The sequence below is a fragment of the Hesperophylax consimilis genome, chromosome 6, assembly GCF_061612785.1.
Source record: "Hesperophylax consimilis isolate HC1 chromosome 6, BYU_Hcon_1.0, whole genome shotgun sequence".
Lineage (NCBI taxonomy): Eukaryota > Metazoa > Arthropoda > Insecta > Trichoptera > Limnephilidae > Hesperophylax > Hesperophylax consimilis.
Window position 1 is genome coordinate 31,446,582 of NC_142841.1, and position 24,177 is coordinate 31,470,758.

General features: G+C 32.0%; 1 protein-coding gene across 8 annotated transcripts in view; it reads left to right on the forward strand.

The window, feature by feature from the left end:
• The window catches only part of CAP (Cbl-associated protein), a 182,104-nt gene that overhangs the window by 33,038 nt on the left and 124,889 nt on the right, over nt 1–24,177 (forward strand). For 7 of the 8 annotated variants that reach the window (XM_089632553.1, XM_089632557.1, XM_089632558.1 and 4 more), the window contains one exon: nt 20,628–20,675. The exons of the other annotated variant lie outside the window; for it this stretch is intronic. In XM_089632553.1, the coding sequence (XP_089488679.1) occupies nt 20,628–20,675 (48 nt within the window). The remainder of the gene's footprint in view (nt 1–20,627; nt 20,676–24,177) is intronic. 8 annotated transcript variants of the gene reach the window in all.

Sequence of the window (24,177 nt, forward strand, 5' to 3'; positions counted from 1 at the left end):
TTTTCCCGGAGAAGAGAACTCTGCTAGAAATAGCTTCAGCCTTAAATGTATTATGCAACGCATTTTAAGTCCATGGCGCAAACGTTTAGGGGAGAATTATTCAACAATTTGGTAAGAAAAATTATGTTTTGTTACTGTTTAAGCTAAAGATTTTGTATTGATCTAGGTTCCGTATATTATTTCTATATTAGATTTAAAAAGGTTCAAGTATTAAACCTTTCATTTTTATAGCGATCAACTAATGTTTATAAGACAAGGTTTTTTATGCATAGCACAAATGATAACAAATTATTATGAGCAATAATTAGTCGCCTGAAATAACCGTACAAATTGAAAATATACCTTCCAGTCGGCGGCATTTATTTTTACTCGGGAGATATTTTCAATTTGTATGGATATTTCAGCGACTAATTATTGCTTTTAATAATTTATTAAACGTTTTATAATATGATAACAATTTTATTTATCACTGGCGCATACCCGTAAAAATTCAAGAGAAATAAAAAAAACATAAAAATTTCACCAACAACTGCTTGGAAGGCAACTATATAGACCATTACATCAGGAACTAAATTCATTATATGTGTTAAAAATATGTACATTTTAATTTTAAAATTTTACATGCGTCCTCAGATCATAAAATATACATTGTAAATTATATTGTTCAGTTGCTTTTGATTTTGGTTGTGATTTTTTTCTTCTATTTTCTTGAATAATTACCCTCAGAGGCTTGAAGAAGATGAAAAATGGCCAGATCGAAAGAGCTTGGTTTGATCATATCTCATTCCACTCAATCCTTATACCAACAGACCTCAAACATCGGTTTTCATAGTCCCTCCGATTAAAAGTAGTCTTATGGTCACCACATAAAAAGTTCATAATATACTTACTATGTTTTTAGGTCACATAATAGACTTCAATAAAAAGTATAATATTATTTCAAGTACAACTCGAATGGTTTAAAAGGAAAAACCTCTTACATTTTTTCTTAACTTCTTTCACATTCTTACTTCAATCTGAGACATACGTTGACATTTACTACCTATATAATTTCCGACCTACGTTAATTTTAGGTAGGTAGGTATAATAGTCTAACATAAATGTTTACATAATCGTATTTGGTATGGAGGCAGAGGTTGGTCGGTGGGAAATTGTTATTTGCAGTCATCGTTTGGCTTGGATTAAACTATGATAGATTGCGACTAAGTGGTATGTTTTCGGATCAGAAGTTGACAAATGGTCACTCTGGTTGGACAAGGTTCAAACTGACATTTTTTATTAATACGTGTTCCGCCGTCCTCATAACATATTTCGCGTTTTACTGATAATTTGCTAGGAAATCTCTCGATTGATTAGTTAAAGGTTTGCAGTCCCGTTTTTAACAGGAATACGAATAATTTCACCAGATTTCCAATAAATTAGCAATATTTTATATCAGTAAGATTTCTCTAGAAGTACAAACAAAATGGCCATTTTGTTGGTGGTTGTTCGTTGTTACGAGGCGCAGTGTAGTTAGTCAATTTAGTTGGATGGGATTCTAACTTCACCTTACCTTATTCTGATGTGACAAAGTTTGCAAAGACGATTTCTCATAATCTATTAACATCTTTTAAATGTAAATCTTTGAATAGGAAGTGGCTCTATCTTGGAATGGTATCAGGGAAATGTAGTTAAAACCTTATGCAATTATTATGCCTTAGATTGTAGCATACGGTTTTATTTGCACATTTAGGTATGTTTTAAAATAGTAAGTGTAAGTTCTATTTAAATATTTGCCTTTAAAATAAGTTTAACTAAAATACGTTACACGAAATTCAACCTCAAAATGAAAAATCGTCTTCAAAAACTTTGACATCTTATTTCTCAGAACAAGTTATATTGATATTAGAACCCTGTACAACCAAAGTAACAAAATGCGCTTTGGCAAAAAATGTTGTACCTATGTTTTGTAGTAGAATAATATCATATTCTTGTCTATGATAAATATCTTTACAGAAAATATAAATATATATTTTTTTAAATTAATTTTTCAATCAATATTTTATGTTCAAATCATTTGAATTACAAAAACATGACTCGATAGCTTAAATAATATTTTCTTAAATAATATGTTTTTGTGAATATGGCATAAGATTCCCTGCTTGCTAACTGCTTGCTGCTAACAGGAGCCAATGAGACTTTGGAATCGTCAATTTAATTTTGTTGTGAGGTTGAAAGAAGTGGAGAGAGAAATAAGTCGAAAAGAAGAAAGTGGAGAAGTATCTGGCTGTTCAAATGTGGCCATCAAACACGGCTAGAGCCATTTAAAGCAACGTTTCGATTCTGAACGGTAGTAATTCACTGGAGTGATACTAAAAGTATCTTCCACTTTGGACATATTCATCTATTGAGTATGAACTCCTTTAACCACTCAAGCGATTGGTTGTATTATATTATACATTTACCATATTTTGTTTTTTTTTTCCGACTTTATGTCTGGGTTAAATTTTCCCCACAGAAAAAAATCAACCCTTCCACACACTTTTCCACAAATGATCATCTAGTCAATCCAAATTATGCAAGTGCATTATATAAGCATAATAAATACAAAAACAACATAATATCAAATCACCAGAGATCGAATGGGAAAATAATTCACCGATTCCAGATATTTTCATATCAGAGGGTTCGGCTCGGTATAACTCCTAACAGGGCCTATAAATCCTACTGATCCCTGAATATAAATATTTAAAAAATCTTTCGTAATCCTACATGTATTTAAAATGACTGATTTTTTGCATTTAAGTAATATGATTCCCCAAAATATTAATATTGAAACATATAAACCTTTATCTCATATTTTTAGTTCTATAAATTTGGCACATAAGTCGTTTCAAGGTGATGGCTTGAACTCGAAGAAATGTTGGAGAAATTAATCAAAAATATTCTCGAATATACGTACATTTATTATAATATGAATGTATATAAAAATAATATTATAAATTCTTAACTACCTTGCCTAAAACATATCATACCTATATCAGATTGATAACAAAAACAATTTATTATATATTTTGTACATATTATTGTACTAGAGAAATCTTTTTCATTATCACGACAAAACATATTTTAAAACTCAAACACAAAACAAATTTATGTCACTAAAATGATTTAAATCTCGTGCTTACATCATAAATTGTTATAAATAGATTGGTAACTTACAAATAGGTGATCAATTATAATAATGGTCACAAATAATGTAAGAATCTTATACAAGAACATAAATTCATTTAAATTTACGGCAAACAAGCTTCGCCAAATAATATGTATGATAAATGATTTCTCTTTATTAAATGAAGCTTGTATGTAATAATGAACCATTTTTCTTTGATCCCAGCTTCGTCGCCCATGAAAAATATTTTTCAATTTTTTAACCCATTATCAAAATGCTGGAAGCATTTTTCTTACCTGTCCGAAGCGAAAAGCTGACGGGGTTAAGTTACAAGCAGTTTTGAGTGACAAATTTAGTAATACTTAGGACGGGTTGTTTCACAAAATTTAACGATTCATCAAATTTGGTTCTATTCAAGTTTTGTTCTTATATCATTACTGGCCAGTTGTTTCACAAAACTGAACTTTAATAGAACCTTAACAGTACTTTAAAATCAACTTTGAAATTTGATGAATTGTTCAAATTCTGTGAAACAACCCGACCTTAGTGCCTGATGCAAAATTTGTTTACTTTTCTATTTCATTATTTTAAGAATATTTTTATTTAATTTATTACAAACACGTTTGTCATTTAATTCTTCATTGTTTTATATTTATTGAAATATTTTTTTTCTGTTTTGACGCATAACAGTACATCGATGGCCATATGTGTTAAGGAAAATTTTATTGATACGAATAATTCAAGTTAATTGTATGATGTGAAGCAAAAAAAATGACGTGAATGCCCACTTTTGATCCATTATAGTTGATTTAATTAATGTAAATTTCTCACGAAAAATCTAAAAATGCTTTACGAAACACGTAGGGGAGACCCAGGCAAAGCGGATGTGTTAAGGAAGATATTAAACAAAACACACAATGTTTGCATAACATAAAAACTTTATAAAGTGTAATGTAAAAAAAATGTTTGTCTACAAAAGTAAAATAAATGAAAAGGTAATATTAATAAGAATTATAAAATAGTTAATAGTTTAAATTTAAAAAACTCTTCGTTTTATTCAATTCAATTGAACTTGGGCAAAGAGAATTGGGAATCACAATCGTAGAAGAAGTAAGAACCATATCCACTATATGAGGTGCATGATTCGTGAGCCCAACTTTTACACTGGCTGCATTGAATCCAATCCTCTGTTAATGGTTCAACATAATTTTAGTCACAATTAAGGCAAATCCATTTTTTTTCAAACTTTTAGTCCGCTGGTAAATGGGGCAAGTTTTTTTTTCTTTATCATTTCATTATTTTTTTATTTTTTCGAATGTTGGCTTTATTTTTGTCTTTTTGTGTGTTTTTTATGGGATATGTAATACGCAATTGCACATAATCGATCAAAAAGTTCACTCACTCGGGCGAAGCGAATGGTCCATCAAGGCAGTATCAAATAACATTTTGTTAAAAAATACAATGTGGTTGCTGTATTTCTTAGTTAAAGTTAGTTTTTTAGATAGGAAACAAATAAAATTTGGATGAAATAAACTTATATTCACATAAAATATAACAAAATAATAATAATCACAAATACCTTACCTTCGTTTATTTTAATTCTAAAAAAAACGATTTTTTATCAAAAGGAGCGTGGGTTCTTGCCAAACGACAAATATTATGGCATTGGTAGTGATGCGGTACACGGATTGTGAGAGTATTAGTGCATTATAGTGGTAATTTTCGGAAATATTCAATTCACCCGCTTTACCTGGTACATTCGCTTTGCCTCGGTCTCCCCTAATTGTGTTTATTTAAAACTGCATTTAACAAATGTTTGCGCCAGGCCATCAATATATCACAATTTGCAGGTGTTTTATAGAATTTGTTAAGACTTGCAAAAAAAACGGTTTCTTTGATAGACAATTTATGTTTGTTCGTATTACTCTATCGAATCGGCGAAAACTGTCAAATCGTTAGTTTTTTGGGGCTTGAAATTTACCTTAGTTTTTGCTGTCTACAATTTCAAGCTGTCAACAATTTTCATAATGAGTATATTTAAACGTTATTGTCACCTGACTTCTTGGTTCAGTTTCATATAAAAATAATTACCAAAAATTCACTAAATTTCATAATTTTTTTTCAAACTGCTGTCGGAACTTTTAATTGTGCCGTGGTTAACTTTTAATTTTTTATATAAAGCGTGGTATTTTTTCTCTCTAACACTGTTTAGATGTTATTTCTCACCACGAAAGTAAGGGAGATGATACATAAGGCTTCCATGAGACCATAAGAATTGTTGAAGAATCGAAACGTAATATTTTAGCACTTCCAGAAATTTCTTCTTTGGATGTTTTTTTGTAAATAAGATTTTAAATAGTCACACCTATATAGGTCGTGAATTGCTTTTATTTCTGCCTCAAATAATCCCGTTTTTAAATATTCTTTTTCAAGGTCCAACCCACCGGCTCCGTTGTGTTGGAAAAAATGGCATAAGGAAAACACACTTTGATCAATGAGCCCAAAACAATAAATTCACAGTGACGGATTACTCACCCTCTCGATTTTATATCGAAGCTTGTTATTTCCGTAAAAACAAGGTTTACTGTTATTTGTACCTCATTCTTAGTACATTAACCTTTGCGGGAAGCCTGCATGATTTTGAATGTCACAAGCTACTGATAATGTACAATGGAATAGTCTAAGAAATTCTGAGGGGAGGGGAATTTGATAAGATACAAATTATCTAAAAGATAAAATATAATATTACTATGATCGTAGCCTTTAAATAGAAATCGCTTTATTGTAAATACACTAATTGCTTTGATATCTAACTTTATAAAATGGAGTAGATTTTTTTAATATTTATTCAATACAGCTAAACTAGAAAATTATCTGAGGAGATAGATGCAGATAATATCACCTAAGAGCAATAGCACACGCCACATTAAAAAATAGTATTAAAATACGTGAAACCGCACAAGAGTGCCAACCGCTCCCATCTATCTAAATCCAGTGAGACTATGGCATCCGAAATTGGGTTATGGTTTGAGGCTGAAAGTAGTGAGGATGAGAAGGAGATGGAGAAGAGGAACGTAGGAAAGAACCTGGCTTTTCATATCTTGTCATCAAACACGGTCAAAGCCATTTCAAGCAAGCGTTTCAATTCTGATTCGCGGTCTTACACCAGGGTTATACTGAGAGTATCTCCCACTCTGAACCGTAAACTGTGAAATAACACAAATTAGTCAAATAAAATTTACTTGTGCATGCCGGGATTTAATAATAAATAATAAATTCTTTATTCCAGGATGTGGGGAGGTTAGTGCAATCCCACACATCCCATAGATGAGATAAGTACAAATAATATTTACATAGAGTAACATAAATAAAATAAATAAAAAGAGATTAAAAACCCGCGACCTTCGTTTGCTAGTTGAGAGCCTTACCCCTTGACCACGGGGTAAAAGAAACGAAACACATGGAAATGTATAAAATTTAAAGAAAATATGACTAACAATACTTATTATAACATTAAAGAGCAAAACGGCCATTAATGTTGCAATCACAATATGACTACTATTATGAGAAATGGTCGATAGTTTGGTGGGTGGTACTTTCGACTAATAAGCGTTTTCCACTACACATTCTTTTATTCCGATACCCACATGCAAACCATATATACCCATATGAAAAATCCTTACTTAATACGATCAATATGTTCATACTTACGATTACATATGGGTAGCCAATACAATATATGTTATATCTCTTCTTTACTTGCAGATTTCTGTGTTGGGAACTCTGTGATAAAGTAAAAGGTTCTTTTCTATTATTGCGTTTATTTACGTTACAATAAATAAGTCTGGATTTAGCTACACTGTTCATTACCCAAGGGTTGGTAATTCTATGTTTCTAGAAGCTTGTTGTCTGGCAATAATATCCCACAGGCAATTGCTACACTCTAGCGACATCTGTCGGACTCTGGAGTAAGCTTTATGACTGGTGCCATCTATCGCTTGAAAACCCAACTTATTACCAAACATCACAATTTTTATAATTTAAAATATATAATTTTTACTATTCATGTATAAAAGCCCCTAAAAGATCTTTAATAAAGTAATAAATTAGAGAAGAAATCATATTTTGTGACGTTGCTAAATCATCAAAAGGTGACACCTGTGTAACACCTCGAACATAACCATAAATCAAGTTAAAGTAACTGTCATTCGCCTTTGCTGGTGCCGTCAACAAATTCACGATACCACTGGTGCCAAAGAGATCAATAACGATAGTTCCTCGGAGCATCTTCCACTGTAATTCCGGTAGAAAAAACACAGCATACCTACCTGACGCCTGTACTCCAAAGATTGCAATCTGTTTGTCAAGATAGGGGAATCTATAAACGCCAGTTTTTGCACAGAAACAAGTTTTTTTGAAGTGAAACTTCTTTACACACTGCCGATATATCTTCGATTCGACCCTATATAAAGCGTTAACGAGACGTTATGTGATATTATTCATTTGCCGTGTTTGAAAACGAAAATTTCCGCGGGACAAGTCAATTGAGGAGTACACGTTGTATACGCGGTTCTCGTCGCGCGAGATACCTCTCCTCGCGGTCTAGAGGCAGAGCGTTCGACACTCGTTATGCAGGACCCGGGTTCGAATCCCATATTTTTATAACTTTTAATTTTTTTTATCACATGCTACTTATAAATATGTCAATAGACAGAAAAAAAGAGAGAATGAAATGAAAAGAGAGAGAGAAGAATACTAAAAGTTTCAATTCCGTCGTGCGTAGGCTTGCCACACACTGTTTTTTTTTTTTTTTTTTATTATTTTATTTTGTCTCCAGACTAGAGGTGGCTGCCAGATTCAACAGTGGGGCCCATTTGCGATTTATCCAGTGTCAGCAGTTGTTTATTATTAATATGTTAGGCTGAAGGTAGTGGGGAGGCCAAGGAGACAGGGAAGAAAACTTTAGAAATTAGCTGACTATTAAGTTTACTAAACACGGTTACAGCCATTTCAAGCAATGTTTTATTTCCCATCTTTCACAAGGCGACATTTTGAGTATCTACCACTCTATAAATTCGAACCACAGACATTAAATTAATGTATCTTCTCGCCCTTCGCTTAAATTACGACCCGGACTTTTAATAAGGGCACAGAGACCATCCCCGTCGCTACAATAGGGGTGGGGGTGGCAGCTTGAGGGTGTGCCCATCAATGCTTTATTGTGGCCCTAAATAACTCACCCCAAGGGGAGGGTGGCGTATTAATGGTAAAGGTGAATCACTGATGGATTGAAGTCAGCTTGATGCAGTTAAAAGCTATTAGAAAATATTCGTGTTTTTCTTCATGACTTATTTTACATTTGTTAAAATAACCAAATACATGAAATTTCTTCAATAATTGCAAATCCTTTTGTTAATTATATGAAAATAAAATACTTGGTATACACAAGTATTTAATCGAAGAGATATTAAATAGTGGTGTATACGAAGTATTTTATTTTGTTGTTTAGACATCCTATTTACTCCATAACTCTGTTGTGTTCATTACTTTATATATAAATACTATAAATCTATTTCATAATAATTTTTGAATAATTTTTTTTAAATGGTATCTAATTCCAAAATTACCCCTCATTGTAATATATTTGTCAATAGGATAGTACTTATTTGTCTATTCGTAAATATGTTTATTCTAAATTTCTAAAGATTAATCTATCGTGAGATGTTGTACATTACGCTATTTGTACTGCAAAATAGCATTAAATTCATAATTTAATTTTAAAAAATTAGATCGACTTCTAGTATGCAAACGGAGAAAACTTACGAATATAAAATATAATTCATCTATTAAGAATCTCTTGTTAAAATTGTTCGTTATCCGGTTAAAAACGGGTCTGCAGGACTTTAACTAATGAAATTGGTAAAAAAAAATGGTAAAATTGTTTCTTATGCCGATGACACGGCAATAATAGTGGATGGTAATAATTGGACAGAAACTTTTTCGAATGCAACTGTATGTATTTCACTTGTTTCAAAATGGTTAAAATACAACAAACTTGTCTTAAACTACAGCAAAACATTTTACTTACCTTTTTATAAAAACATCAAAAACAAACCAAAAGACAACCTTAAAATTAGAATCCATTATACAACTTGCAATCAAGAAATGTGCTTCCTGTGCAACGAACTCGCTAATGTCAAAAATATAAAATATTTAGGAGTATCAATAGATATTAATCTTAATTGGAAATCTCATATTAATCAAACCACTTCTAAACTAAGATATCTAACCTACATATTTTATAGACTCAAGGAAATTTTAAACGCTGAAAAATTGAAAATGATCTACTTCTCTCTGGTGCAATCTGCAATCACTTATGGCATAATAGGATGGGGTGGTGCACCTGATGCTTTTATTAAGCTTCTACAAATAATTCAAAAGCACATAATTAAAGTCATATATAACAAAAATAAAACATTTTCGACCGACCTATTATACAAGGAATCTAAATTATTTAACATTCGTAAATTATTTATATTACAAACTATGAAATATCTATTTAAAAACAAAAACAATTTCAAAATAAATGAAAACAGAATGAGCAAAAGAACAAATAATATATTTTACACCCCCCAAACCAATACTAAATTAATGCAGACGCATAGCAGTTTCATTGGTCCTCGTACATTTAACCTTCTACCAATACAAACTCAAATGATAAACAAAAAGATAGAATATATTAAAGAGGTAAAATTATGGCTGATTGACGCAGATATTGAAACGCTTTTACTATAAATTTATTTATCCTTTCTACAACTCACTTGCTGAAACTTTATAAATTATTGTACTAATGTTTTTCTCTTTACTTTTTATAATAACTATAAACAAAAAAAAACTTTTTCTACTAATGTATATTATACTTTAGGTACTTGAAATATAGTAATCGTTTTATATTACCCACACTCAGGCAGTCAGTGCCTTAGTGGGTTTTCATTTCTTTTGTAAACTATTTGGCATTATATATTATGTTATTTTATATTATATATTAATATGTATAATATGTATAAAGAAATGAAAATAAATAAAGTTAAAAAAAAAAAAAAAAAAAATTGATAGGTTTCCTGTTAAACTTTTAGTAAAAAGGGAATGTATTATGGCGATGTGGGAAAACGTCTTTATAAAACACATTTTATTTTCGCATATCGTCATTATATATTATCAGAGCAAATGCAAGTGCGTGAACACGTGTTCCGATATATTAAGAATGTATAAAAAGTTTCACAGAGGGCTGCAATTTTGTTTTTAATCGAATTTTAATAAATCAGCCAATACAATTTTTCTCGTGCGGGCTTCAACTTAAACATTTAAAAACAGTTATGTTTGTAACACAGATGATCTGTTTCACTAAAATTATATTTATAACACAGATGATCTGTTGCACTAAAATTATGTTTGTAACACAGATGATCAGTTGCACTAAAATTATGTTTTAACACAGATGATCTTGTGCATCTCGTTGCAAAACAATTATGTTTGTAGCACAGATGATCTGTTTCACTATAATTATATTTATAACACAGATGATCTGTTGCACTAAAATTATGTTTGTAACACAGATGATCAGTTGCACTAAAATTATGTTTTAACACAGATGAACTTGTGCATCTCGTTGCAAAACAATTATGTTTGTAGCACAGATGATCTGTTTCACTATAATTATATTTATAACACAGATGATCTGTTGCACTAAAATTATGTTTGTAACACAGATGATCAGTTGCACTAAAATTATGTTTTAACACAGATGAACTTGTGCATCTCGTTGCAAAACAATTATGTTTGTAGCACAGATGATCTGTTTCACTATAATTATATTTATAACACAGATGATCTGTTGCACTAAAATTATGTTTGTAACACAGATGATCAGTTGCACTAAAATTATGTTTTAACACAGATGAACTTGTGCATCTCGTTGCAAAACAATTATGTTTGTAGCACAGATGATCTGTTTCACTATAATTATATTTATAACACAGATGATCTGTTGCACTAAAATTATGTTTGTAACACAGATGATCAGTTGCACTAAAATTATGTTTTAACACAGATGAACTTGTGCATCTCGTTGCAAAACAATTATGTTTGTAGCACAGATGATCTGTTTCACTATAATTATATTTATAACACAGATGATCTGTTGCACTAAAATTATGTTTGTAACACAGATGATCAGTTGCACTAAAATTATGTTTTAACACAGATGAACTTGTGCATCTCGTTGCAAAACAATTATGTTTGTAGCACAGATGATCTGTTGCACTAAAATAATAAAAAAATTTCACAACTTTCCAGTGTATCGTCACAATCTATCACCTTTAGTATATATAGAGTTTTAACTGTAAAACTGCTACCTCAGAGAGCATTTTTAACTAGGAACTACATATTTTCAGATAAGATCGCACTTATCGTTGAACAAATGAAACTATTGTATTTTCGTAATATTTTTTCAATTTCATTTATCTTATTTTTCGTTGACTTGGCAGCACAGGTATTTTTCACAAGAAAATATTTTTTTCTCTCACCGCTTGTCTCTATATTTCACATTAAAAGGAGGCCGTGTCATTAACAATAGGTAAATAAAGAAGAGAAAAAAAAATTTATAGGGAAATCTTACAAAATAATTGTTAAGGATAACTCCAGATTATTCTACCAATTAGCATGGTCGGGTGAAACAAATAAATTATGTATGATTATGTCGGGAGTAGATACAATAAAATAGCAATATATATACATAAATGATACAATGTATTAATGTGTAAGAAGCAACGAGAATAGTTCTAATAAAAATGACAACGTAATAAAGGTTAAGCGTGTTTTCGCTAATAGGTTATAACTATTTTTTTCATATTTTTTTCGTCTTACAGTAAAATAGTTTTACCGTGAAGGGCTTTGCTTATAAATTTGTTTATATTTTAGAAATTTACAAAAAATTGGTTAATGTTTGTTTATCAGTTATATAAATTTTCAAATTAAAATATTTCACATTAAAATTAAATAATGATGATAAATCACATGGTATACACCACTATTTAATTTTAAAAAATCGACATGTTTCGAAACCAATAATGTCTTCGTCAGGATAAATGTATAATGATAATAAATAGATGTTAGAATAGACAAATAAGTACCATCATATAAACAAATATATTAAAATGAGGGGTGATTATGTAATTAGATACCATTTAAAAAAATTATTATAAAATAGGTTTAAAGTATTTTCATGTAAAGAAATGAACACAACATAATTCTTGAGTAACTAAGATGACTAAACAATAAAAGCAAATAAAATGAAATACTTTGTATACACCACTATTTAATCGATCGATTGATCCTTTCGATTAAATAGTGGTGTATACAAAGTGATTTTCAATTATTGAAGAATTTTTTTTCTTTTTTATTATAGTTATATTTCAGAGATGGTTTCTCCAAGAATTAAACACAATTTTTGAAAAAGTCACACTCGTACGCACAACAGAATTATTGAAATAATTCATTAAAAGAAGGTAAATTATGTATCATTTACTAAACAGTTTGACCTTGTTGACAATGCGGTTCAATTTTTCTTGCTATAAGCGTCTTAATTTTCACATTATAGTTTCTTCCGTTCCGCCTACGTAGACTTTATTACGGGGCCGATGTTTGTTTTATGTAACCAACACTACTACTTGTCAGCGCGGGAAAAACTGTAAAAAAATATTGTTCTATTTTCAAATGGTTACATTGACAAAAAATAAAGAAAATGCCTGCCGTAATCTAGGGCCAAGTTACATAACATCTGTGTCTATGTTTATTTTGGAACCGTCATGACTAGAGCACTAGAGTGACCATACGACATCGGTGAAAAAATACTAATATTGTTTTATTTTTTGTACTCTTATTAATTTGTGTCTAGCTAAGAAATTTATAGCTACATGTGATATTTATAAAGTACAACTGTACAGTTGAAAAAAAACAGATATCTTTTCTTTAATGGATGTCGGGGCAAAAATAAGTGCAAAATGAAGAGAGGCCTGTTGTTTAATTTGTGAAGTTATGTTAGGTTAGTTCAGATGATACTAACGTAATTTATTTTTATAATATCTTTAAAAATATTATCTTAATAAAAACAAACACTCAAGTGGGGTTACGTATATCCTTTAATAATTAGGGTGTATTATTTTTTTACGTTGACTCCACACTCTCAGGGCCTATGTCATCTTTGGGGATGATTTTTTAAGGAAGGAAGGAGCGGAAGATCTGGTAAGGAAAAAAATACAAGGGGCGATTAAGAATCTAGGGATCAATATGTCCAGCAGTGACGGATGTATGCTTCTAACCCTCTCGCTGCGGCCCAAAGCGATGGGTCAAGAGAGACAGTTGGAGAGGTCAAACCAGCCTCTCGTGATCTGGCACGCCACTCAGCTTGTGGGCAGGTGCATCCCAAACACCTCATACGATGAACCCGATCACCCCTGCTAAGTCACCAAACGTAGCAAACCACTTGGAGCGACCTATGACAGAGATGTTGGTTATCCAATAATTGGTTCCCGGGGCGGCGATACCCAAACCAATTATTGGATAGCAAACATCTCTGCCATAATATATAAATAATTAATTTGGGAGGCGGGTTTGGGTAAACTTAGCAACTTATAGCTTATATATATTATATATAATGTCCCAGTGTTTTTACGATGACGAACGGTCAATGCAGTCTCTTATACTCGGCTGAGTCAACTCTGTCGCATGTAGTTGTGCAAAGCAAGTACGTTAATGCGCTCGAAGGTCGCCGGGATGGACCAATTATTGATAAGATAGATGCACTTGCTCATCTCTTGATCTGGCTCATTTTCACGCTTTATACGGGGAGAAATATTTTATTACCTCGGGAAGATAATGATTTAGCTGTAAATCATCTTTGGAAACATCATTTGGGAAAACTTCTATGGCTGAAGGAAGTGAGGGAAGGAGAGGAGAGAAGTAGAAGGAAGTAGACTGGCTGTGCAGATCTGACCACTGAACAAAGCTAAAGTCATTTTAAGGTGGACTATACACACCTGAAGAGACTTGCAAATATTTAAGCAAGTAAAGTTGGTTGGATTATAGCATCGATCATTAGGAGTAGTTTCTGAGACTGGAGGGTGTGTGTAGGGGAATAAGATGGGTAAAAAATGGGGATATATGTACCTGTCTCTTCAGATCTATTCACGATACATGGCTAAAGCAATTTCAAGCAACGTTTTCATTCTGAATAGTCACCAGGGCTATACTAAAAGTAACTACCAGTTTGAAATGGATCGCAAATATACCTCATTTCTATATGTGTACCTACGTATTGTACATGAATACGAACCCGCGAACTCTGTATTCCTAGCCAACAATTTTAACCGCTTTTAATTTAGGAAGTTTTTGCGGCTAAATTCTGGAAATAAGCAAATATTTTTGGCTATTAAACATTGGTCTGAAATCATCTTCTCAAGGACCATACTGATAATATACATTTTGTAACAAAGTAAAATTAATTAGTGCACTACAAATATTGTTTTATAGAACTCCATTTCAGAAATCACATTTCCAAACTTATTTACTCACGCCGTGTTTCGAACTGGCAACATTTAAGTCCCGAGCGAATGAGTTTGTAGCTCTGATACGGTCGTACCTAGAAGAAGTCCTTTAAAATAATCTAATTAAACAAATTTACTTTGACTGACTATATACAGACATTTTTTAATGTAAGTCTGTAGGAAAAGTTTATTAACACTACCATAACTATATTAAAAGGTTTCTTTGGAATGCTTTTATAGCGAAAGATTGCTCCGTGAAATTAGTTTTTTTCCTGTTTTTCAACGATTGATGAAAGTGTTTTCAATGTTTAGAGATTTTAGAAATTCAATAGCTGTTTAGTTCTGACAAGCTTTTCCCAAATGGTGGTTTTACCTACGTTGTAAACCGCCCACTTCGTGATATAAATAATTATTACGGGGATTTCAAGTTCATGCTCGCAAACAGCTTATTAGCGTAATTTTGCTAATAACTGAAAACGGATTCCGGAATAATGAAGAATTTTATAATTAAATATTGCTTGGTATTGTAATCCTGAATAAAACTTTCTACCAATCATTCTTAAAAGAATCTTCTTTCTTAAATACGAAAATATAATGAAATAATTTACAGTATCGCCCTAGTAAAAGGCAATCAAACAAATTTGAACCGCTGCTTGCTATTATTGATTGAATTGTAGTCCAGCCTTGCGAGTTACTTCAATCTGATTTATGCATCGTTACACATGTATATAATTTTTTAATATTTTATTAATGACTATTTAAATACAAAGTACTGCAGTTTTTCACAGTCCTCCTCAATAGGGATTCCTGTTTCTCATCTTCATGTTTGTTAATTTCTTCGGCTTTATGATTGTTGATTTCCACATCTTCATGTGTGTTGATTTCTTCATATTTGTTTTTTTTGTTATTTGTTTTTGAGGTGTTATGCCGTGATGCGCTAACTAATTCTTTAGCCAACGTTTCGGACAGCATTGCAGTGTTCATCATCAGGGCAGATGTGTTTTTTGAGGTTGTGGTGAAATGTGAGCTTATGTATGAGGATGTGATACCGTGTTGCCAGCTCCAACCCTCTGAACTAACATTAACGTATAAGTGGTTTTTGTTCGTTTAGCTAAATACCGGATACCAAGAACTATTGAGCTTAGCTCCATCGTCTTTATTAATGTTTCCGGAATTTTTATAAATTTCAATGGCCTCCGTAATCAGCCGTGCTCTATAAGTATTGGGTCTCCCAATATTCATATTTGTTGATTTCCACATCTTCATTTGTGTTGATTTCCACATATTCATGTGTGATGATTTCTTCATCTTCATGTTTGTTGATTTCCACATATCATGTTTGTTGATTTACACATCTTCATGTTTGTTGATTTCTTCACCATCACAATTGTTGATTCACCCATCTTCATGTTTGTTGATTTCTGCATTTTATCTTCACGATATTTTTAATTTAATTTTAAGGGCATAATTTTAACTTTGTAGTGTGGAATTTATGATTTTCTGCCAAAACGTATATTTAATTTGGGAATGTTCAGCAGATTTGAGGTGTTCATCGTTGGTTGGTCAATAGAGTATTATTTGTTTCTATAAATTTGAGTAGAATTTTATAATATAGTATGTTAACTGATATACATTATCTCGTGTGATCATCTCATAATTTGACCACCTCCATGGCCTAGCGGTTTAAAGATCCTTAAAATAAACAATTAAATTTCGATTATTTCATGTAATATAATAAAAAACGGATACCTACACCTAACATAGTTGCGGCACATTCCGGAATGACTGCTACTATCAACATCACTCTGGTGGAAGGTTTTTCTTTAAAATAGAAATATTGTATAAAATGGTATTAACCTTGTTTAGCTTCAATAGATCCTGGAAATATATGATAGTAACCGAGAAACAGCTTGGAAAGACCTTCGTCCAGTGTAGATAGTACAGTTGAAACTGGCTTGCGACCGTTTATTTACTGGATACAAATACAAGCTTAACAAAATTAATTATTCCACTCACTGTTTGTAACTATCGTACTATTATGCAATATAATTAGATTTAAAGCGTTTTTAAAAGAAAATAAAATAAATTGGACTATTCCAACTGTCTGTTATTGCATCTCTATTGTCAATATACATAAAACGTCAACCAAATTAACATTCAAAATAGTTCAATAAACTGGTAACCCAGATAAATACGGCTTTTTGAATTTTAGCCACTTCCTAAGTAGGTACCTACCTACCGTTGTGACCCGACTGGCTAATCGTCCATTAAAATTGCTTTTTCCAGTGGCGTACGTTTGACGAAATAAAAATAACTTATATTGGCTACGTTTGAGTAAAGCTCATAGTTTAGTCAAATTATTTTCTTTTTTACTGACGAATAAAAACACCACGCACAAGTAAATATTTTTTTTGTAACTTACTATTCGTTTAACTACTTTTACGGGAGGTGAACCATTGAGATGTTTCTCGTTCATTATATTTCCTTATTTATAGATAGTCATTCGAATGCTAATTTCATAAATTTATTATGAACCTCCGCTGCGACAGGGTTTGATTAAAAAGTAATTATTGTTAAGTTGTGACGTGTATTAAAAAAAATATTTGTCATTATGAATTTCAATTTAGGAGGCGAGTACGGATACCGCCGCCCCGGGAAACATTTATTGGTTAACCAACACGTCTTCCATAGGTCACCCCAAGTGGTTGGCTACGTTTGGTGATATAGTAGAGGTGCCTGGGTTCATGGTGTGATTTTTGTTATTTGTTTTTGGGGTATTATGCCGTGTTGCGCTAACTCCTTCTTTAGCCAACGTTTCGGACAGCATTGCAGTGTCCATCATCAGGGCAGATGTGTTATTTTAGGTTGTGTTAAAATGTGAGCTTAAGTATGACTCAAATAACACATCTGTCCTGATGATGGACACTGCAATGCTGTCCAAAACGTTGGCTAAAGAAGGAGTTAGCGCAACACGGCATAATACCCCCAAAACAAATAACAAAAATACTTTTGGCCGTGAAAATCTTAAATCATGGTGTGATGTTTGTTCAGTTCTTGGTGACAGATGCGTCTGCCCACCAACTGCGTGGCAAGCCGGATTGGGAAAGACTGGTTGAGGAAAACCTTATGATCTCTCCTGCAGGACTCTCAGAACATCGCCTTGCACCGCAGTGGGAGGGATGGATTTATTTAACCGTCACTCCTGGACAAACTGACCACCAGATTCCTACCTATCCATTATAGCATTTTCCTCACTATAACTTCCCCTTCCTTTCCTACAAATACTCTCCACACAGCATGCACAAAGATGATGCTTCTTTTGTAGAGCCAATGTAAGAAACACTATTTTTTCTGACCAAATTATAAAAAAAGTACTCTTCTTCAAGTTATAGAGCTTTTACATTTCTGTTTAGTAGAAATAAATTAAGTTAAATGCATTTTAAAATTACCCATATTTATAAAAGATAGTTGACTAACTCTTGACAGGCCAAGATGTCAAACAAAACCAAGTAACCAAGTGGGTCTTCTGACGACCCCATTAATTTTTCTTTCTTATGAGTTTTTAAACTATAGAAATCCCAATTATTCAGTAAATTATAAATGATAAATTATGTATTTACGCAGGTTTACGTAAAATACTAAAATGATGTGTTAAGTATTTATGGTAATATAAGGAGGAAAGTAATTTTGGGTACTACCACTTGGCTGCGGGATAGTTAATAACACGGAAGTTTAAAAAAGGACGATAAAACATATATAGCCAGAGAGTAAATCTGTTAGATAAAATTTAAATATATTTATATATTGTTTGGGTTGGTTTAAAATTTCACATCGCCTTCTTCTATAAAAACCACCGCACGCCAATGGTCCATTGTTCCCAATAAAATGACAATGTATTGTCGGCTCTGTATAGCAATTACTGTTTGGCTACCAAATAGCACGGAGCACAATACAGGGTGGGGTAATGAGAACCCAACCACTCGCACCTATTGACTTTGAATACAGCGAAAAGTACAAATAGTTGAATAAATAAATTAAAAAATAATCATCCATTAAGTATGATTAAATAATAGCGGGCCTGAGAGCGTATCGGTTTACGCGAAACTTGCACGTGTGAACCGAGCTTTATTCAATACTGGCATAATTCACAGTTTACCGGGTGGTTCAAAAGTTTATCTTGACTGTGATTTTATTTACATTACTAAATTAACAAATTTTTAAAGATATTTTGTGTCAATGTATAATCATCCATCAATAATCTATAGTTACCTACACGTCTTTTTCGGGAAAAATTTGCAGAGATCTGAAAGATTAAATATAATATTTTTGTACGACCTAACTTCCTCTTCCCCTCCTCACTACCTTAAACCTCACAACATACCCCGATTGGGGATGCCATAGTCTTAGTTGCTCCAGACTTTGGGACTCTTGTGCGGTTTCATATACAAAATCAATATCTAAACAAATTTGAAAGAGATTGAAGAAAACAGCCTATATAAATTTGTATTATTAAAGTCCGAATTAATATTAATTTAAGTTTATACACGTCAAAGAGTTTTGAAAGTTTTTTTAAATTTTTTTTTCACTTTTGACATCAATGGTTGATATGATATCGGGGCCGGCCAAAACGACGACCGGTCAAATCTAGTAGACGTATAGGTAGTTAATCGTTGTTATCAATAATATTCGAATGATTTGTATTTATTACTCAAAATCTGCATTAAACTCAATATATTTTCTCTATTTGAAGATTCCAGTCGAATTATTGAAGATCGTATATTCAGATCGTGATTTTTCAGTGGATTCATCATAATGTAGTTTCTCCGTTAACAGATCAGATATTTATTTACTAGAATAGGCAAGTCTCATAGCGAACACCGTGTACCATATCCACCCGCGACTATTTCATGGCGGAATCTAAATCGGGTTCGCGCGATATCTCCGCTCCCTCGCTGTTTGGCCGTGCTCTGCCGCTCTGCTCGCTCGCCGTCAGTGCGACGCAAGCCCTCTCACAGTCGGGCGTCTGCGTCGGCGTTAGCCCGCTTACTGAATTCTAACTTTCCGTCGCGAGCCGCCTTTGATAAATAGTTATTTCAAATCGTTCCAATTTTCAAATCGTTTGAATTTTCAAACCACGCAGTTCTGCTATAGTGATGAGAATTCGCATTTGAGGATACAAACATTTTTTGAAGGGTGCGTAATATTTCGAATTTGTTTATATTGTGACAGAAAAGGGATTGTCGTTAATAGAATTGTTTTATGATCGTTCTGGAGTATTGTTTTTTTAAATTATAGTGTTGATGATAAACAACGTATTTTAGTTGTTTCTGAGTAGGAACGTTAAAGATTTTTTTCTTAACATCTGGAAGTTATATAGGTAACCGCAATCTAGTGATGATTTATTTATAAATATTTGTTTTCTATTATGGAATTTATGAAGGTCATCATTGCACACTGCTCAATATCAACAATATGTTAAATTGAATACTTTAGTTAGTTGACAGAGATTTGACAAAAAATGTTTTTCTAATATTATTAATGTTTAGTTAATTTTTAAGAATGTGTATACTCCAAAATAATATCAACAAGTTATAATCGACATAAATTCAATTTAACTCAATACTACGTATTCAGTTCAACACATCGAATATAATTAAATGATGTATCACATCACCAACCCCATCATGCAATGTATTATAACATCAAATCTAGAATATCAATATCAAAACCCAGCGATAAAACATCTACAATACATAAAAAAATAATAATATTAACAACATAAAAGTTATCTATATCCAACATAAACAACAACATCAAAACATTACCTGAACTTGGATGGATGTTGTATTTATTTTATTTTATGAACTTTCCAGAGATCGTCATGATTGCCCCAACCTTCAAAGCGAAGGCTTCATCGTCAGGTAGTAAAAATAACCAAAAGGCGTGCAATTTTTGTGTATTTTTGATGTGAAAACAGTTGTATTTTTTTATAACAGAGTGAAACATCAGACTAATAAGCCTTATTAACAGCTCTTAACAGACCTAATTAGAATAACTTGTTGTATTTTTACATAAATGTCGTCAGTGTGTTTGTTGTACAATTTGTTTTTTATTTGAACAGGTAAGTTTGTTTTGTGACTGTCAACTCTACAATTTGTATGTTAATTTTCAGTTTTCAATGTAAAGAGTATTTTTTGTATCCAGTATTTATAATACGAGTCTGTTGTGTATTTTTACCCAGTATGTAACACTAATTTTGTTTGAAAAAAGGATTTTTCGTAATTATTTTCTTTTATAGTTTTCAGGACGAAGAAGAGTATGAATCTAACTGATTTCATCAATTGATAATAATGTATTGATTAGCTTTACAAATTAGCCATGAAATGATACAATTTACTTTATTAGTTTAACGAATTTCGTACGCAAAATGTTTATCCCATCAACGTGTGCAAAATTAGTTTAACCTATTTTTATAATTGCCAAGTTTTTACAGTTAAATAATATTTCGTTGAAATCTCATTTCTCGTCTTTACTCAAAACTATTTAAAGCAGTCTGCTAGGATAAGTGCCAGAATATTTATATGCCGGCCAATTAATTCTATAATCAGCCATTTAAAATTTCTGTAAATGCTCTGAAATGTGTCATTTATTGACAAATGAAAGAGCTAAATGATTTTATCAGAAGTGCAGGATTATTGGTAAATTCAAGAAATTTTTCCTTCTCAATGCGATAATCTTTCTTCTCACCCATCTCATTAAATAGTATCGATAAAAAGAAAGAATTATTTGTTTACTATGCTATATTATTTATATATATTAAACATATTATGCATAAACACAATACATTTTTACAATGACTTTATTTTTATCACGTAAACGTATTAGTTACTTTCTTCTATCAATGAATATAATTTGTATTTTCAGAAAGTATTTATACAATTTTGTTGAAATAAATAAACCGATATCGTTTACAACTACGCAACAATAAGATAACTTCATCGATGTAATAATACCTTGATGGAAAAGCAACAAATCTAATTTGACATATTATTCCGAGGAAGATATTTCTGTCGGTATTCCAGAGATCCTGATTTTTCCATTTCTCAGATTACATTATTTAGAATAGAAAATAATTGGTTTTCCACATATTAACGTTACAGTATCAGACGTATAAATAATCTTTATTTACATAAACCCCCGCACAGTATCTAGATGATGTAACCACAGCATCAGCGAGAAGTTAATTTTTTATACGAAAAAATGGTTTAAATAATGAGCTATAGAATGTTTTATATTTGTGGTGACAAATACTACATAAGAAGAAATAAGATTTAGTTTAATTTTTTTCATATCTATTTACATCATAAAAGCAATTCTTGTTGGCATTACCGTTAAAGTTATTGATCTTAAAATAACATAAAATTTTGCAATAAAATCTGGTAAACCAACGGTCTCAATAGGTAGTGAAATTATTAAGAACTTCACAGCATGCTTAAATTTTCATTTGTAAAAATACTAATAATTTCTTATCTATACCTATAGCTTTAAAAATTCGAAAAAAAAATACATTTCACTATTGTGCAGAATTGGCCCTGCACTTTTTTTTACAAATTTCTCGTCTAAGTATTTTGGTTTTTGTTGAAAAAAGCTAACATAATTTTATCACGGAACGTCACCTGCTTAAAGCAAACTGATTTTGATTTTTCTGTTTCCAATTTTATTTTGAGAATCGCTAATATTATCTACTATGATTGAATATTACAATTATTGTTTTACTCAAAAAGTTATTCCTAAAAAATAAATCATCCTAGACTTCTAGAAAAAGCAATTGATATCGAACATTAAAATTAAAACGGATATATTTACCCAATACCCAGGAAAGAATCTTGCAATCATACATTAAGGTAGCAACCAATAAAAAAATTGTGTTAAGAAAATAAAGATGATATTGTTAGTTCTTAGTCAGAGTATGATTCAGTTAAATTTGACCGAATTGTTATATAAATACATCTGTGCATATATGTATAAATCGATATCTAATAGGTACATGGTTAAATATAGTTAGTTGATATGTGCAATGCACATACGTACCGCCCTATCCCACGGGATGCTTCAAGGTCTCGTTAGAACACTGTTCAGTCTGTGGCATATTAGACATGACAGTTGTACAGAGTTCATCAGTCAAGCTTTAATTTATTGTCCCCACTTGTCGAGGCGTTGAACCACATGGCCACCATATCTAACTCTCTCCCCACCAAACAACACACACGTAATACAAACAGTTTCGTGTTGTGGTCGTTCGTCATAGTTCGCAATGTTCTCAATCGAGAAACGTAAAAGCTCGCTGTAAATAATGTTTATGGCCTCCGAGGTCGAGGGGTAAAGCTTTCTATCAGTAATTCTAAGGTCGCGGCTTCAAACTCGGCGTGCGCAAGAAAATTTCATTTGATGAATTTGTGTTTTTTCAAAAATAATATATAGTATCGCCATTGTGTAAGACCACCATTCAGAATTAAAACGTTCCTTGAAATGGCTCTAGTCGTGTTTGGTGACCAGATCTGAATATCCAGGTACTTCCCCACTTTCTTCTGTTCCATCTCCTTCCCCTCGCCACTTCCTTCAGCCTCACAACATACCCCAATGGGGGATGCCGTAGTCCCACGGGTTGGGAGCAATTATGAGGTGTTACGCCATTACATTTTTATAGTAGGTAGTTGCAATATGAAAATGGAGTTCTTCAAACGTAACAAAAAAACTTCCCAAGGCTTGAAGGACTGCGTTATAGTTATTTCAAATTTGGAGAAATTTGTGATTCAGAAATCAAATGTAAAGGTGAAGTAGAAAGCGATACGTTGGGTAATACCTGGTTATTAAACATATCTTTAGCCACCTCTATTCAAGTTTCTCAATTTGAATTAATTGTCCATCGACAGGGCAATACTAAAGCAAACATATTTGAATGAACTGAATTGAGCAAATACTGATTTAAAGTTTCAAAAGTGGTGAAAGATACGCTCATACGAAAAGTCAGAATTACAGTGCGTTATACGATATATGAATGTAAATTAGTTAAATAATGTGTGTTTTGCGGTCCGCTCTCTTTGCAAACCACTGCGGGGAAGCGGCGTTATGGTTAGTTAGTTATTTTAATAATAAAACAATTTTTAGAGATTTTCCATCCCAAATAATTCAATTCTGTTAATGTGAAGCCCAAATGCTAATATCAGAGCAATTTAATAAACCGTACGGAAAGAGACATTCATTAAAAAAATCATTAACAAATTTCAAGTAATAACGACTTTCCGATCATTATTTTGAATGGCTTGCATTTTTGTCGAGTCACGCTTTGGGAATCTCTGTTCCCCATTTAATAAAGAACTACTGACCTCTGGTTAATTCAATAATAATTCTGACTCGGTTACT